The sequence below is a fragment of the Populus alba genome, chromosome 1 (assembly GCF_005239225.2).
Source record: "Populus alba chromosome 1, ASM523922v2, whole genome shotgun sequence".
NCBI lineage: Eukaryota > Viridiplantae > Streptophyta > Magnoliopsida > Malpighiales > Salicaceae > Populus > Populus alba.
This window is the reverse complement of record NC_133284.1, coordinates 54,021,520-54,036,733: the sequence shown is the minus strand read 5'-3', so window position 1 is coordinate 54,036,733 and position 15,214 is coordinate 54,021,520. Positions and strand designations below refer to the sequence as shown.

Genomic DNA, 15,214 nt, shown 5'->3' with positions numbered 1-15,214 from the left:
GAAATGGGAACATGATCATATTGCCTCCCACTAATTTATCCTCCATCAACGTCTTTTGCTATGCGGGATGAGTAGAAATCTAGTGATCATTTATGTTTCTACGATCCTTCCTTTTATTCAGCTATACATCATTCTCGCATGTACAAAAAAAAACATTCATTTTCACTTGCTGAAAATCTGGTTTGATAAATACTTGCTCTATTTCTTAAAAAAATAATAATCTTTACATGTAACTCATACAGTGCTAAGGTATTTTTGTAAAAATGTTTTTTTTAATTAAAATAATTTTTATTTTTATTTTTGATATTATCATATTAAAATCAACAAAAAAAAAAACATTTGAAATAACATCAATTCAATGTTCTTTTTAAATAAAAATTATATATGAAAAACAAACACATCTTGCAACAACAACTTCAAGCAACATAAGTAACACAAGCCATATGCCATTCCAATTTATCAAACTTTACTTGGAGCGACTTGATGCAAAATTCGAGTTATAAATTGAGTTGGTTAATTTAGGCTAGTTATCTTTATTTATTTTTAAAAAAGTCAAACCAATTTTATTTTGGAAAAAAAATAAAAATAAAAAGTGGAACGAGATTTTTTTTTTTTAAAAAAATCAATGGCTAGAGACCGGGTCAACCGTGTTTGAGACCGACCCGCAGTCCGGAGTTGAGTTTAATAAATGTGAACCAAACAGGACGCAAAGAAATCCATTGTGGACCAGGATTTGGTGATGTGTTCTCATGTGGTCCTCTAGATTTGCTTACACAAGCAAGATGGGTACCATACCATTAACACAGTGGTAATAATATGGGACATGCAATGCCTACGTGTCACAATTTGAGTGGTGGTCCAAAATATGGGACCCATGGGTCGCACTCCAACATACCCTATCATAATTTCTTCACCAACTTCACCTCTTGTGGATTTGCAAGGTGAAGAGACCCTTCATAGCCCCAGGTCAAACGGCAGTAGGTGGGGCCCATCTTCCTACGTGGCACTAGCCCCAACAAAATTGTTTTTATTTTATTTATAGTGCTTCCAAGCAGAAAAACAATCATAAACTAGATTTGATAAATCTTTTGAAGTCCACTATGTTAGTGAAAGATTCCATGTCTTTTTGGCGGGTAAATCCCTAATTTATGCCCTAAAAAATGTGTATACCCCTTAAAAAAACCCCAATCATTTTTATCTTTTTCGCTCTCTAACACTAAAAGTCTAAAACCCTCGAAAAGAAGGTTGTAAATTTTATTATATTACCCAAAGTGGCCATTATATCTTGTTTTAGTTAAAAAAAAAAAAGTCAAAATAGATTTTATCTAATTCAAAATCTTTATATCTTGTTTTAGTTTAAAAATTATTAAAATAAATTTTATCTCATTCAAATCTCAAATTATTCTAAAAAATCCATTTGAAATGTTTTAGTTTTATTTATTTTATTCCATTCTGGTTAAATAATGTTTTTTTTATAAAAATAATTTATATATTTTTTTAATTTTATCTTTCAATATTTGATTTATTGGATATTAAACTTCATAATTTATTGGATATTTCTCATGATCCGTGTCACAGGTTAATTGAGGTAATCCTAGTAAACTTAGGTTATTTTACTATGTCTTTTATTTAGATTGATTTTTTTAAAATATGTTATCATCTCAACATTATTATTTTAAAAAAAAATATATTGCCTTGAATTTTTTTAGTTAAATTATATTTTTATGAATCGTCCAAATTGTCTCTGGACCTGTTGAGTTGATCGGGTTAAATCAGTTTAACTCCTACTTTTTTTTATTTGTATTTGATATTTGAATTGTATAATTTCAAATTAATTTATCTTTAATTTTAAATTAAAATTATACTTGTTAAATTAATAAACAATAAAATGGACACACAAACACTCCAAATTCAAAATATATAATTCCAATTGATAAAAACAGATTGCCAACTAGGCAACATTGCTCTAAAATTAAAAAAAAAAAAAAAAAAAGATGGCTGATAAAAAACAATTAAAAATCAATGCAAACAAATTAGGGTTTTTGTTTTAATGAAAAAATCACATGCCTAAGATAAAATATGGGGTTTTGTTGCTTTCTAAATTAAAGAAAAAAGTTAGTGTCTTTTTGTATTACAAAGCTGATTTAAGAAGGACAGTTAAAAGAGGGCTTTAAGATAAAATATTTTATGGGTCCCTTTACATTTATGAATTCTTACAATCTTGGGGTTTTTTAATTTATTGTCCCATTCCTAGTTCTTCTTCATGGTTTTCTTAAGGTAAACTAAAACCCGTGAGTGTTCTGTCGTAAAGCCCTGTTCTTAGCTAGAAAGTTGGGTTTTTTCTTTCATTTTTGCTTTAAAGTTTTAGTCTTTTTAGAGTAGGAGATTCTACTAAGCCTCCATTGTTAATGAAAGTTGAGATCTTGTGAGAGAATGTTAAAATTTTTTGCTCTTCTTATATGATTAGATCTCTCAAAGAAAGGGCCCCGTTTTGTGGTGTCGTAGCTCAGCTCAGCCATTTAATGCTTGGGGTCAGTTGAAGAAAAAAATATTCTTTGTTGAAGCTGAGTTTTTATCACTGGTAGCAGTAAAGGTCTCTTGGAGCTCCATTGTCAGGTAACAGTACCGAGTTGGTGATTTTTTGTTGAGTGGTACTGTCTTATGCTCTCTGAAGACGTCAATGCTCTTGTTTCTTGAAGAAAAGGCTTTCCGGGTCTCTCTTGTTTTTACTGTTAAATGGTTGAGACTTGGTTGAAATTGCTTGTCATTTGGCTTAACAACTTTTTTCCCTTACAAGACTGAGCTTGTTTCTTCTTGTTATAAGGCTTGTTTTCTTGTAACATTCAAGCTGTCATTGTTGGGTCTAGTTGTGAGCTTCTAAGGTCTGAAATTTAGCTGGTTTGGTTAGAAGCTAGAAACCCCCTTTCCAGTTTTTGATAGATTGAATATGAAGCTCTTAAGGCTTTTACTGTTATCCCTATTTTTCCTTTCTGCCATGGGGCAATTGCCTTCACATGACATATTGGCATTGCTTGAATTCAAGAAGGGTATCAAGCATGACCCCACTGGTTATGTTCTTGAGTCATGGAATGAGGAGTCCGTTAATTTTGGTGGCTGCCCTTCTTCTTGGAATGGCATTGTCTGCAATGGTGAAAATGTTGCTGGGGTTGTTCTTGATAACTTGGGTCTCTCGGCTGATGTAGATTTGAGTGTGTTTGCAAATCTTACATTGCTTGCCAAACTCTCCATGGCAAACAACTCTATAACTGGCAAGATTCCAGACAATGTAGGTGACTTTAAAAGCCTTCTGTTTATGGATGTGTCGAACAATCTGTTTTCGTCATCATTACCGCCAGGGATTGGTAAATTAGGGAGACTAAGGAACCTCTCGTTGTCTGGGAACAACTTCTCCGGCTCACTTCCAGATTCAATTTCAGGGTTTGCATCTATCCAGTCGTTGGACTTGAGCCGCAACTCGTTTTCTGGGTCATTGCCAATGTCATTGACAAGGCTGAATAACCTGGTATATCTGAATCTGTCTTCCAATGGGTTTACCAAGAGGATTCCAAAGGGATTTGAGCTGATTTCAAGTCTACAGGTGCTTGACTTGCATGAGAATATGTTTGATGGTCAACTAGATGGGATGTTTTTTCTTGAAACCAATGCTAGTCATGTTGATCTCAGTGGAAATATGCTAGTGAGCTCTAGTTCTCAGAGATTACTTCCGGGTATGTCTGAGAGTATTAAGCTTTTGAATCTTAGCCACAACCAGCTTAGTGGGTCACTGCTAAATGGAGGTGACATGCAATTGTTTGCAAGTGTAAAGGTGTTGGATTTAAGCTACAATCAGTTGTCAGGAGACTTGCCAGGATTTGATTTTGCTTATGAGCTTCAGGTCCTTAGGCTCAGCAACAACAAATTCTCCGGGTATATTCCTAATGACCTATTGAAAGGAGATTCTTTGCTCTTAAATGAACTGGATTTGAGTGCCAATAATCTCTCAGGTACCTCTTTAATCACTGCTTTAGCTTTTTATAAGTTTCTTGTGCTCAGTTATAATACATTTAGTGGCTTAGTTCTGTTTATTGTGTTTTATGATTGCCTCTCACGTTGTAGCTTCATCTTTTAGGGCCAATAAGCATGATTATGTCAACAACACTTAGTGTCCTTGATCTGTCATCAAATGTGCTTGTCGGGGAACTTCCTTTGGTGACGGGAAGCTGTGCTGTGCTTGATCTATCAAACAACAGATTTGAAGGAAATTTAACCCGAATGGTGAAGTGGGGGAACATTGAGTATCTTGATCTAAGCCAGAATCATTTGACAGGGCCAATCCCTGAAATAGCTCCACAATTTTTGCGTTTGAATTATCTCAACCTCTCTCATAATTCACTTACCAGCTCTCTCCCAAAAGTTATCACTCAGTATCCAAAGCTTAGAGTCCTAGATCTTAGTTCGAACCAGCTAGATGGATCTATGTTAACTGATTTACTAATGTCGCCTACTTTGCAAGAAATCCACCTTGAAAATAATTTACTCGACGGTGCTATTGTATTCTCTCCCCTTTCCAATAGTAAATCCAATCTTCAAGTTATTGATCTTTCTCATAATCAGCTTGATGGCTATTTTCCTGATCGTTTTGAATCACTTGCTGGTCTTCAAGTGCTCAATCTTTCAGGGAATAATTTATCCGGTTCCCTTCCAAGTTCCATGGCTGACATGAGCTCGCTTATTTCATTAGATTTATCTCAAAACCATTTCACAGGTCCTCTGCCAAACAACTTGTCAGAGAGCATAGGCAGCTTTAATGTTTCATATAATGATCTTTCTGGGGTTGTCCCAGAAAACCTGAGGAGGTTTCCATCTTCTTCTTTCTATCCTGGAAATAACAGATTAAGCCTTCCAAATGGTCCTCCTGGACCAAACAATCTTCCTGGTGGAAATCCTGGGGGGAAACCAATCAACACCATTGTCAAGGTGGTAGTCATTGTTGCATGTGTGACTGCACTGATCGTTCTTATCATGCTTGCCATCTTCATACTTTACATTCGTATAAGAAGGAGAAATCCACCAGGTCAAGTTACAAATACAGGTATACGTAGGCACATTCAAACAAACCCCTCTGGCACTAGTGGAACAGGCAAAGCTGGTGCGTTGGTTGTTTCAGCTGAGGATCTTGTGACGTCGAAGAAAGGATCATCATCTGAGATTATCAGCCCTGATGAGAAAATGGCTGCAGTAACTGGCTTCTCACCAACAAAACACAGCCATTTATCCTGGTCACCACAGTCTGGGGATTCATTTGCTGCTGAAACCCTTGCACGACTGGATGTAGGGTCACCGGACCGGTTGGTTGGTGAGCTGTACTTTCTTGATGATACAATCACAATGACACCAGAGGAGCTGTCAAGGGCTCCAGCTGAAGTGTTGGGTAGGAGCAGTCATGGGACTTCTTACAGGGCAACACTGGATAATGGGGTCTTTATTACTGTGAAATGGTTGAGAGAAGGGGTGGCAAAACAAAGAAAGGAGTTTGCCAAGGAGGCCAAAAAATTTACAAACATTAGGCATCCAAATGTGGTAGGTTTGAGAGGATACTACTGGGGCCCCACACAGCATGAGAAACTCATTCTTTCGGATTACATCTCGCCTGGAAGCCTTGCAAGCTTTCTCTATGGTAAGATACTGATCTCCTAGCTTCAATCTTTATAGTTGCACGGCTACCGATTCTATGAAACTGAGTAAAATAGTCAGAAAAGCAAAGAACCCCCTCCCCAGCAAGAAGAAAAAAAACAGCTGAAGTGAAGCGTAACTGTTTTATGCTTTCAATATCTGCAAAATTTGAGGCTCCAGGACAAAGTCTTGTAAATGTGAAACTTAATAATCGTTATGCCTTTTAGTTTGATACTTGCGTCTTGCTAAGTGGGAAATTTGTCTGCCTGAAGAGTGTTAGAGTTTAATTACAACCTGTATTATGGCAGAGAAAAAGTAATCCTGCGATACAGACATGTTTATTTCCCAAATCACATGCATGGAGAGTATTATCTGCTCGCCACTCAATAGCAATGTGTTTCAATATCATAGGATCTTCAAAGTACGTTGGTAATGGCATGAATTTCGTATATTGAACAAAGTTGCCTTTTGATTTCTATTAACCTGACTTTTCAGATCGACCGGGAAGAAAAGGCCCCCCATTAACTTGGGTTCAGAGGCTCAAGGTAGCAGTTGATGTTGCACGTGGCCTGAACTATCTCCATTTTGACCGTGCTGTTCCACATGGGAACCTTAAAGCAACAAACATACTTCTGGATGGACCTGATCTCAATGCACGGGTTGCTGATTACTGCCTCCATCGACTCATGACTCAAGCCGGCACCATTGAACAAATACTTGATGCCGGGGTCCTGGGTTATCGCGCACCAGAGTTGGCTGCTTCCAAGAAGCCACTTCCCTCCTTCAAGTCAGATGTTTATGCCTTTGGAGTGATAATGTTGGAACTTTTAACTGGAAGGTGTGCAGGTGATGTGATATCTGGGGAAGGGGGGAGTGTTGACTTGACAGATTGGGTGCGGTTGAGAGCAATGGATTGCTTTGATCCCGCGCTGTTGCCGGAGATGGTGAATCCGGCAGTTGACAAGGGAATGAAGGAGGTCCTTGGAATAGCTTTAAGATGTATAAGGTCTGTCTCCGACAGGCCAGGCATCAAGACCATATATGAAGATCTTTCGTCGATATAGTTTGTAGCCAGTTCCATTTTGATTGGACTTGAATATGAGGTTTAATATCTCATTGGCCTCTATTTTCATATCTCTGGTCCTTTTTTTCTTTTGCATTTTAGTGTTGTAAGCTACTGAGATTAACCATTGTTGTATAAAAGGAATGGATGGAGGATTTTCAGTCCAAGGCTATTTCTTGAAGATCTTGTGGTCAATTGGATTAGAATGTTTGGTTGCATTGCTCTCTGTATCTTCACATCTCTTGTTTTCTTTTTTCCCTTTAGAAATCAGAGAATTAATTAAGTTTTTTTTATCCAATTACATGCTTCTAAAGATTTTTTCCATGTTCAATTATTTTTTTAATTTTATCTTTTTATTATTGTTGTTAATTTTTTTTATATCATTTTATTAAAATAATCCAATTGATTTATTTTGTAATTTTTTTTTAAAAAATCTGAGGCAGCGTCGGAACATGCTTTTTAAATAAAAAAAAATTTATAAACCCATGGTAAAGCGTGGGCTCAGGGCCTAAAATAGAAGAAAGGGAAGAATTATAACTTATAGGAAATAACATAAAAGAAAAAAATAGCACGGTTAGAGAAACTCTGTAGCTCCCACTTATGGTATTTTAAAAAACCATTAAATAAATTATCAAAATGAGTTGACACGACGTGAAAAAAAGAAAATTTTGACGATGACGCTATTGAAACTATTAGATATAGTTCAATAATATAAATCCACAAACATAAGTTATCAACAATGACCGGTGTAATTCACACATAATATTCAAAGACGACTAGTAACTTATTTGGGGTTAAGTGGCCTATATAGATTACATGTGTCACTATTAATAATCTTTTTTTTATGTTTGTGAACTTGTCTTATTGAATTTTTTTTTTAATAATTTTGAAAATACTATTATTAGAGATTTGATATGGTTAAAATGTTTCATTCTTCTTTTTTTTTTTCCTATCACTATTAATATTCATTCATTTTTTTTTTTATTTGGAGTTTGTCCTAGCTCATTTCTATACTTTTTAAATTATCATATGCAGAAAAAGACGGCTAGTAACTTACTTGGTGTTAAGCGACGTGTGTAGATTACATCGTTCATTGTTAATAAGCTTTCTTGTTGTTTGTAAACTTTTCTTATTGATTTTTTTTTCAATGATTTTGAAAGTGCTCTTATAGAGATTTGATATGTTTATAAGGTTTTATTCATTTTTTTTCTTTTTTTTTTGTTTGGAGTTTGTGCTAGCTTATTTCTATACTTTTTAAAATATCACATGCAGAATCCATAGTATTTCTTGGCCGTGTTATTTTTATTTGCATTAATTTCTTATTTTTTTTTTTAAAAAGATTTGAATAAATATAGGGATATGGTAGATTGGTTGATGGAGGTCACCATCAAGGTTGCCATTCCTATATTAATTGGGCATATCATGAATTCTATGGTGAATCAAAATTATAATCAATCCTTCAAACGTCAAGCACAATCAAGAAGCTCTAATACCATGTCATTGATAGTTCAAAACAAAAGGTCTAATATTACTTCGCAAATTGGCCTGACTCAAACATCATAAAGAAAACACCAACCTCTATGTTGCAATAAAGAAGTTAGATCAACTAAATTTTACAATACTCGTACCAAAGAGTAGCCAAGAACAACCAACACCTTCAACTCTATTGTGAATAAATTGTTTTTTTTTGTCTAAATCTTGGCATCTAAAAGTTTACTTGATCCTAACTAGTTCAATCGAGTCGAAACGATCCATTAAGAAGTAAAACTCTTCTAGTAATGGTGTACTTTATTCACAAAACTCAAACTCAAGGTCTTATTTAAAAAAAACAAGTGTCGAACCACTTTAATCAACTATAAATTGTTAACTTAGACTTACTATTACTCATTTCCATATTTCATCCCATGACAAAAATCTTTCAACAAATGGGACATTTTTAGTGCTTAATTTGAGGTTAATTCATTGCAATTTTGCAAGCAAGTTTTAAACATGCACGCATGTGAAATTTTCCTTCTAGCAGATGATGAAACTTGATTTTTTTATTTTTTTAAAAATAATTTTATTTTAATTATTTTAATAAAAATTAAAATAATATCATTTTAATTGCAGGTTTGTCTCATTGATTGCTATGTGAAAATTTCATGCACTCTTCTAAAGAATCTGTTTTTTTTTTGCCCATATAAAAAGAAAACACTGTCAGCGGCCACTCAATGTGTCAGATGTTTATTTAAGAGATTACGTCTATGTTTAAAGCGAAATATAGACATAATTTGGTTGGTAACTCCAACATATAGTTTATTATATTATATACATAATTTTTTTTTTAAAAAATAGATTTATAAAAAGCAGCGCTCAATTATTTTCTGCAAATCTGCAAACGTCACTCTCCACTGAACATCCACGGTGGAGTTCACATGCACAGTAGTGCATGATTCTCTTCGGATGAGGTTTGCCAAATACATTGAACCGATTCGATTTAATAAAAAAAAATTAAATTAAAATTTTTTATTTTTAATTGTATTTTATTGATGATATTACATTTGTAGAATTTGATCGTAATCCAAATTTTATTCCTGATTATATTTTACTTGATGTTGTTACGCGCTTAAGAAACCAAGAAAACTCTAGTTCTTGTCGGATATATTTCATGCATGATAAAATTATAAATAGTTTAATTAAATAATAAAAAATATTTTATATAAAGTATTATTTATTTCATGATGTAATGACAATAGTTAAATCTACAATATTTAAATTCAAAACCATCTATATATATATATATATATTATTTTTATAACCTTAATTTGAAAAACAATTTTTTAACCAAACACATTAAACTATTTTTTGTTCAACATCAAATTCAACCACAATTTTAACAAAACATAAATAAATACTAAACCAACCATCAATTAAAATTACTTTTTATAAAATAACTTTTTTCAAATCACAACCATAAAAGTACCACACTACCAAACACGCAGTTGCTATTACAATCCAATGTAACAAAAAAAAATTTCTTATTACCTTTTATTTAAAAATATATTAAAATAATATAAATTTTATTTTTTAATAATATATTGCTACCAACACTATTTTTTATATCAATATATTAAAATAATTTAAAAATATTAAAAAAATATTAATTTAAAATAAAAAAATATTAAATTTTTTTAAAATATTTTTGGAAATGTAACAAAAACAGTAATGTAATCTCATAATTGATACTTCATAGTACCAAAAAAACCAGTCAAAGCTTTGTCCAATAAGGAAGAAAAAAAAGGTGTGACACTTATCCATGGCAATCTGCAGAGTGAGAGCTTCACTGTCTCTTTTGAAAACCAAATCTCCATTCTTTCAATATGTTCCACTTCATGGATTCTCTTCTTCACAACTCTCATCCCAGTTTGAGGTAACCCTTTTAGTATCACTTTCAATAATATAAAGTAATGTGTGGATACCCGTTTTGTTGGAATCACTGATATGTCATGCTTTGGATTAGAATCAAACTTCTAGTTCATATGGGTTAGGTGATGATGAACAACTCAATGAAAAGGTTGGTTCTTTGGATTCAAACAAGTCAAACAGATGAGAATAATTTTAAAATCTTGATCTAAAAGAATTTTAAAGCTTGCTTCTTGGGGTTCTAACAAGTTAATTACATGGATAATCATATTATCTTTAAGAGAATGAGTTAGTAAAAAATATAGAATTGTGTCACTGTCAAATAGTTCTGAATTCCATGTGTCAAGACTAAAGAGGGCTTTAAATTCTTGCTAATAGCTTTAAAATTCAAAATTCAAGCTTGTCTAGTGTATAAATTTCTCAAATAGGCTACAACCAGTAATCTTTAAATAAAAGTCAGTGGTTTGAAAATTACTGGAGAATGATTGCTGATTTTTTTTTCCAGATCAAATTGACTGAAGGAAAACTAAAATGTTATTCAACTTCAACAAATATGGTTTCCACTAGTAAGGAATTTGCTTTCTTTGATGAGCCGTTTAACTTAAGTAATTCGAGTCTTCATCTCCCTCACTGAATGTTCTGCAGGGTGTTTTGAGTGAAAAAAGAGGCATAATCAAGTACTTATGAAAATATGGACCTGGGTGTGAGTTGTTATCAAGCTAGTAACATTTTTTATAACAATATTTCTATTGACTATGTTAAACAAAGTTCAAGGGGAGTTCAATTTGGTGTTGAATGAATGGTTTATTTCTAGCCCTGATCTGCACCCTTGAAATTGAGAACGACTTCTTTTCTTCTTTGTTTTTTTCGGTAATGTATACCGTAAATGGTATATGAATTAGCTTGTTAAATCACATGCACTATGCATCAAGAAGAATGATTGGCTGTTTAAATGCCTATTTCAGCTGAAACAATGTCTGCTTTTTTTTTTTTTCTTGTTTTATAATGCTCTTTGTGCCCTTTTCAATTGATTGGTGTACTACAGAGTGTAGGATTCATAGGGCTGGGAAATATGGGATCCAGAATGGCAAATAACCTGATCAAGAATGGATACAAAGTGGCTGTTCATGACTTGTAAGTCATAAGCCTTTTCCCCTCTGTTGTGGTCATGGCTTCTGTAAATTGATTGAAACAAAGTTCTGTAAATAACAGGTTGAGTTTTATAATCTTTTGGCAACGCTTGCTGTTAGAGTTGTTGAACTTAGTGAAAATGGTAACATATATGTGCTGAGAGGAGTTGGCATGCCTAAGATTGGCATTGAAAACTCTTTTATCTGTGTTATACACTTAGTTGCGTGGTTTAATATATGGAAGTTAATGCATACATCTATCTAATCACCTGGAATCAATGGTAAAATTCGAATTTAATTCAGAAACTGTAATGTCATGAAGATGTTTTCTGACATGGGAGTTCCAACGAAAGAAACACCATTTGAAGTTGCAGAAGCAAGTGATGTTGTTATAACAATGCTGCCATCTTCATCTCATGTAAGTATTGTAGTTCCATTCGGTCATGTCTGTGATGTTCAGGATATATGCAGCTCTGTGGTTTCATAGCGTTTTGTTCATATAATGTACTAACTTGTTAAGACATTGCTTCATCCTCTCTGTTATGTCACTGAATCTTTTAAATATAAATATAAATATGAAAGCCTCTGCATTGCAACCCATAAAGTCGAAAGAGCTGGTGTTCCTTAGGTAAGGGAAGAGAATGAGCTCATCGAATCCTACTATAAGATAAGTCCCAGTGGATGGCATTAGGGATTTGGAAAAGAGTTCTCGGTTCTTAGAGATAAGAAATGGAAATATTTCATATCTATGGTTCTTCTTTTCATAGAGAGTCAAAGTAACCCTTTGATAATGTGCTTGTAGAAATGAGGCTTGAAACAAAATCATTCACAACATGTTTTGGCATGCTTGCAAGGAAAAAGAAGGGGGAAACTGGAAAGTAAAGCTAAGAATTGAGAGATTGAAACCATTCATGCTGCTGTAGCCTTTCATGATAGATTTTAGACAGCAATGAGCCTATGACCATTGCTTAAAAAGCACCAATTTTCTGGATGAAAACATCGAATATCAGTACACTTCTTGTGAAAAACTGCAACTTAAATCCCAAAAGCAACGAAAATCTACTGCTGAAGTAGCTATAAAATCCTCTTCTCTAATCTATAACAATTTATCCTGTGTATGGATGCATCCATATTTCTTCCTGCATGCTGTTTAATTTTAATAGTTTGAAAACTCAGATGTCTCAGTCTGAATCAATATATGCTTTTTGAAAGGTTCCACCTTCTTCTTTTGTTTACCCTGCCTTGTCTGTCAGTATGAGAGCAGTAGTCTAAATGATGCAGGTATTGGATGTGTACACTGGACCAAATGGTTTGCTTCGTTGTGCAAATCCCATGAGACCACAATTGTTAATGGATTCATCTACAATTGATCCCCAGACATCGAGAAAGGTTTCTGTAGCAGTATCTAATTGTATTCTAAAAGAAAAGAAAGGTATCACTTTGTAGTGTTTTCTGTACAAATCATTAATGCTCTTCCTTTCCTGTTCTAACAACGAATTATATCTCTTATGACTTATGGAGATCACTGGGAGAAACCTGTCATGTTGGATGCTCCTGTTTCTGGAGGTGTTCTTGCTGCAGAAGCTGGTACACTTACTTTTATGGTATGGTTTCTCACCTTTCTCAGAATCACTTTTCACTTGCGCTTTATAAGTTCTGTAAGTTCAGTTTGGATTTACTTTGTTGGGTTTAAGGTGGCAAGATTAGAGACTAGGGACCCCATACTTGGGGAGAGTATGGTGGTTTAGACTGCTATTATTCCACATAACATCTTAAATACCATCTTGTGCTCTTCTTATAATTTACTTGAAGGGCCAAAGATTTTTTGACTCAGGTTGGTGGCTCTGAGGATGCTTATCTTGCTGCCAAACCCTTATTTCTTTCAATGGGTAAAAATGCAATTTATTGTGGTGGAGCAGGAACAGGTTCGGTAAGTTATTGCTAGCACTCAAAGCTAGTCCTATTAAGTTTATTTCGAACCATGGGTATTTATTTTCCAATTTATCAGATGTTAAAAATCATGAGGGAAATGCAATATTCAATCTTCAGTTTAAGTCCTGCAACTGAGATAAGATAAATGGAAATGCAATCAATGAAAAAGGAGTGCTATATTTCAGCACATGAGTGGAAAATATATTCAATCTTCACCTGCTGGAGTTCACTTTTCAAGCATCTGATATCTCTGGTGCTGCATTTGTTGTTTAGGCAGCAAAGATTTGCAACAACTTGGCATTGGCTGTGAGCATGCTAGGGGTATCAGAAGCCTTTGTTCTTGGTCAGTCGCTTGGAATTTCTGCTGGTACCCTGACAAAGGTTTTAAACACTTCAAGTGCTCGGTGTTGGAGTAGGTATCTGTCTTGACTGTTACAGGTTTTACTGACATTGGATAGCTTGGCTTCAATTTCGAGTGACATTGTGAAGAAGCCAGCCTTTTAAACCAGTGACAGTTCCTTGTTTGGGTTCAAGTTTGTGCTAGAGAGTTAGTAGGAGTGACTAACTATCAAAATACCTAAGAAATGAAAATGAAGAATAAGAATCTTCAGTTTAAAATCTTGAAATCTGATGAGTAATTACCTGGAAACCACATAAATTAACTGGATGAAATTCCCCACATGCAGTGATAGTTATAATCCAGTTCCTGGAGTGATGGAAGGCGTGCCAGCTTCGAGGAACTACACTGGCGGATTTGCATCTAAGCTCATGGTGGGTGATTTACCTATTTCTCGCTGGTACTTGAATTATTATTGAGAAGGAATTTTGAAACCTGCCTGCCGAATGGCTGTTGTGTCCTTACAATATTTGAGTTGTTGGCCTGATCATGAGCATGATGAACATTTTCTTTTGTATGATGCAGGCTAAGGACTTGAACCTTGCTGCAACATCAGCCAAGGAGGTTGGTCTTCAATGTCCTCTGACATACCAAGCACAAGAGATGTAACTACCTCTGCTTCGTACAACAAATGACATTTCCATTTTTGAATCTTGTTTTTCTTAACTAACATGAAACTGTCGGAACTGAGTGCATATGATTTCTGCTTTCCTTTATCTTCAATGCATTCTGTGCAGATACACAGAGCTGTGCAAGGATGGACATGAAAGCAAGGACTTCTCCTGTGTTTTCCGCCATTATTACAGTGGCCAGGATGAACTTTAGCTGACCAAGGAGTGGTTTCTAGTAGCAGATAACTAGGGCCCCAGTGTTCACAAACTCTGAAGGTGGAACCATTATTAGAGCTAGTAAACTGATTGCCTTGTTCTGTATGAAATAAATTGTCACTAACAAAAACTGTCACCCTTTGTGAAGCTTGGTGACCATATCCATCATGAATCACAAACTTTTACAATACAGAATGCTTCATATAGAAAAGGGCTATATGTTCTTCCTTTTCTGCCCACCATAATTTCCTTTGACAAAGGGCAAGAAACACTCGTTTTGGAAGAACGACTAATATCAACATAGTTTGAAACTTGTTCTTAAGAGGATTGAAAATTGGAATGCAAATATACTGTCTGATGATGATGATGAAGAAAATGAAGATCAAAGATCCCATCACCCCAAATATTTGATGCGGTCAATTTTCATTCCATGAAAAAAGAGAAGGATGCATCATCTTTAAAAAGTGTAAAGGGGCACCCTCCATGCCAATAACAGCAGCAGCGTATCTTAGCCATCTTAGCTAAAACATATCTTAAGCTTTGTGTTTCTTCTCTCGCCGCAAGTGAAAATTCTAAAGAATTGTTTGAACTTATTATTCCTGATGTACTGTTTAAGTATATTAAAATAATTTAAAAATATAAAAAAATTATTTTTTAAAAAGATTTAAATTTTAAATAAAAAACATGTTCAACTTCAAAGTCAAAAAAGGCATAAAATTCCCTTCTTCACCAAGTTTCATTTCTTTTCACTCTTCTTTTTTATCCTTTCCTTGTCCGAAACTTTAGAAGC

At 34.3% G+C, this 15,214-nt stretch overlaps 2 protein-coding genes across 4 annotated transcripts; both read left to right on the top strand.

The window, feature by feature from the left end:
* The first annotated feature begins 2,228 nt into the window (after positions 1-2,228).
* Positions 2,229-6,903, top strand: LOC118035873 (LRR receptor-like serine/threonine-protein kinase GHR1). The gene is made up of 3 exons (XM_035041533.2): positions 2,229-4,004; positions 4,130-5,677; positions 6,169-6,903. Exons 1-3 carry the CDS (start codon positions 2,948-2,950, stop codon positions 6,735-6,737), a joined length of 3,174 nt encoding a protein of 1,057 aa, XP_034897424.1. The 5' UTR covers positions 2,229-2,947; the 3' UTR covers positions 6,738-6,903.
* Positions 6,904-9,961: 3,058 nt separating this feature from the next.
* LOC118035874 (probable 3-hydroxyisobutyrate dehydrogenase, mitochondrial) lies at positions 9,962-14,635 on the top strand. Of its 3 annotated transcripts, XM_035041536.2 has the most exons (11): positions 10,006-10,145; positions 10,644-10,704; positions 11,184-11,272; positions 11,572-11,686; positions 12,550-12,700; positions 12,790-12,872; positions 13,103-13,198; positions 13,474-13,616; positions 13,887-13,971; positions 14,123-14,202; positions 14,335-14,635. In XM_035041536.2, the coding sequence occupies exons 3-11, from the start codon at positions 11,211-11,213 to the stop codon at positions 14,420-14,422; spliced, it is 903 nt and encodes a 300-aa protein (XP_034897427.1). In that variant the 5' UTR covers positions 10,006-10,145; positions 10,644-10,704; positions 11,184-11,210; the 3' UTR covers positions 14,423-14,635. The 3 variants fall into 3 exon arrangements, with proteins under 3 accessions (XP_034897425.1, XP_034897427.1, XP_073263344.1); XM_035041534.2 differs by lacking the exon at positions 10,644-10,704 and having other exon boundaries at positions 9,962-10,145; XM_073407243.1 differs by lacking the exons at positions 10,006-10,145; positions 10,644-10,704 and adding an exon at positions 10,258-10,289.
* The last annotated feature ends 579 nt before the right edge of the window (positions 14,636-15,214 follow it).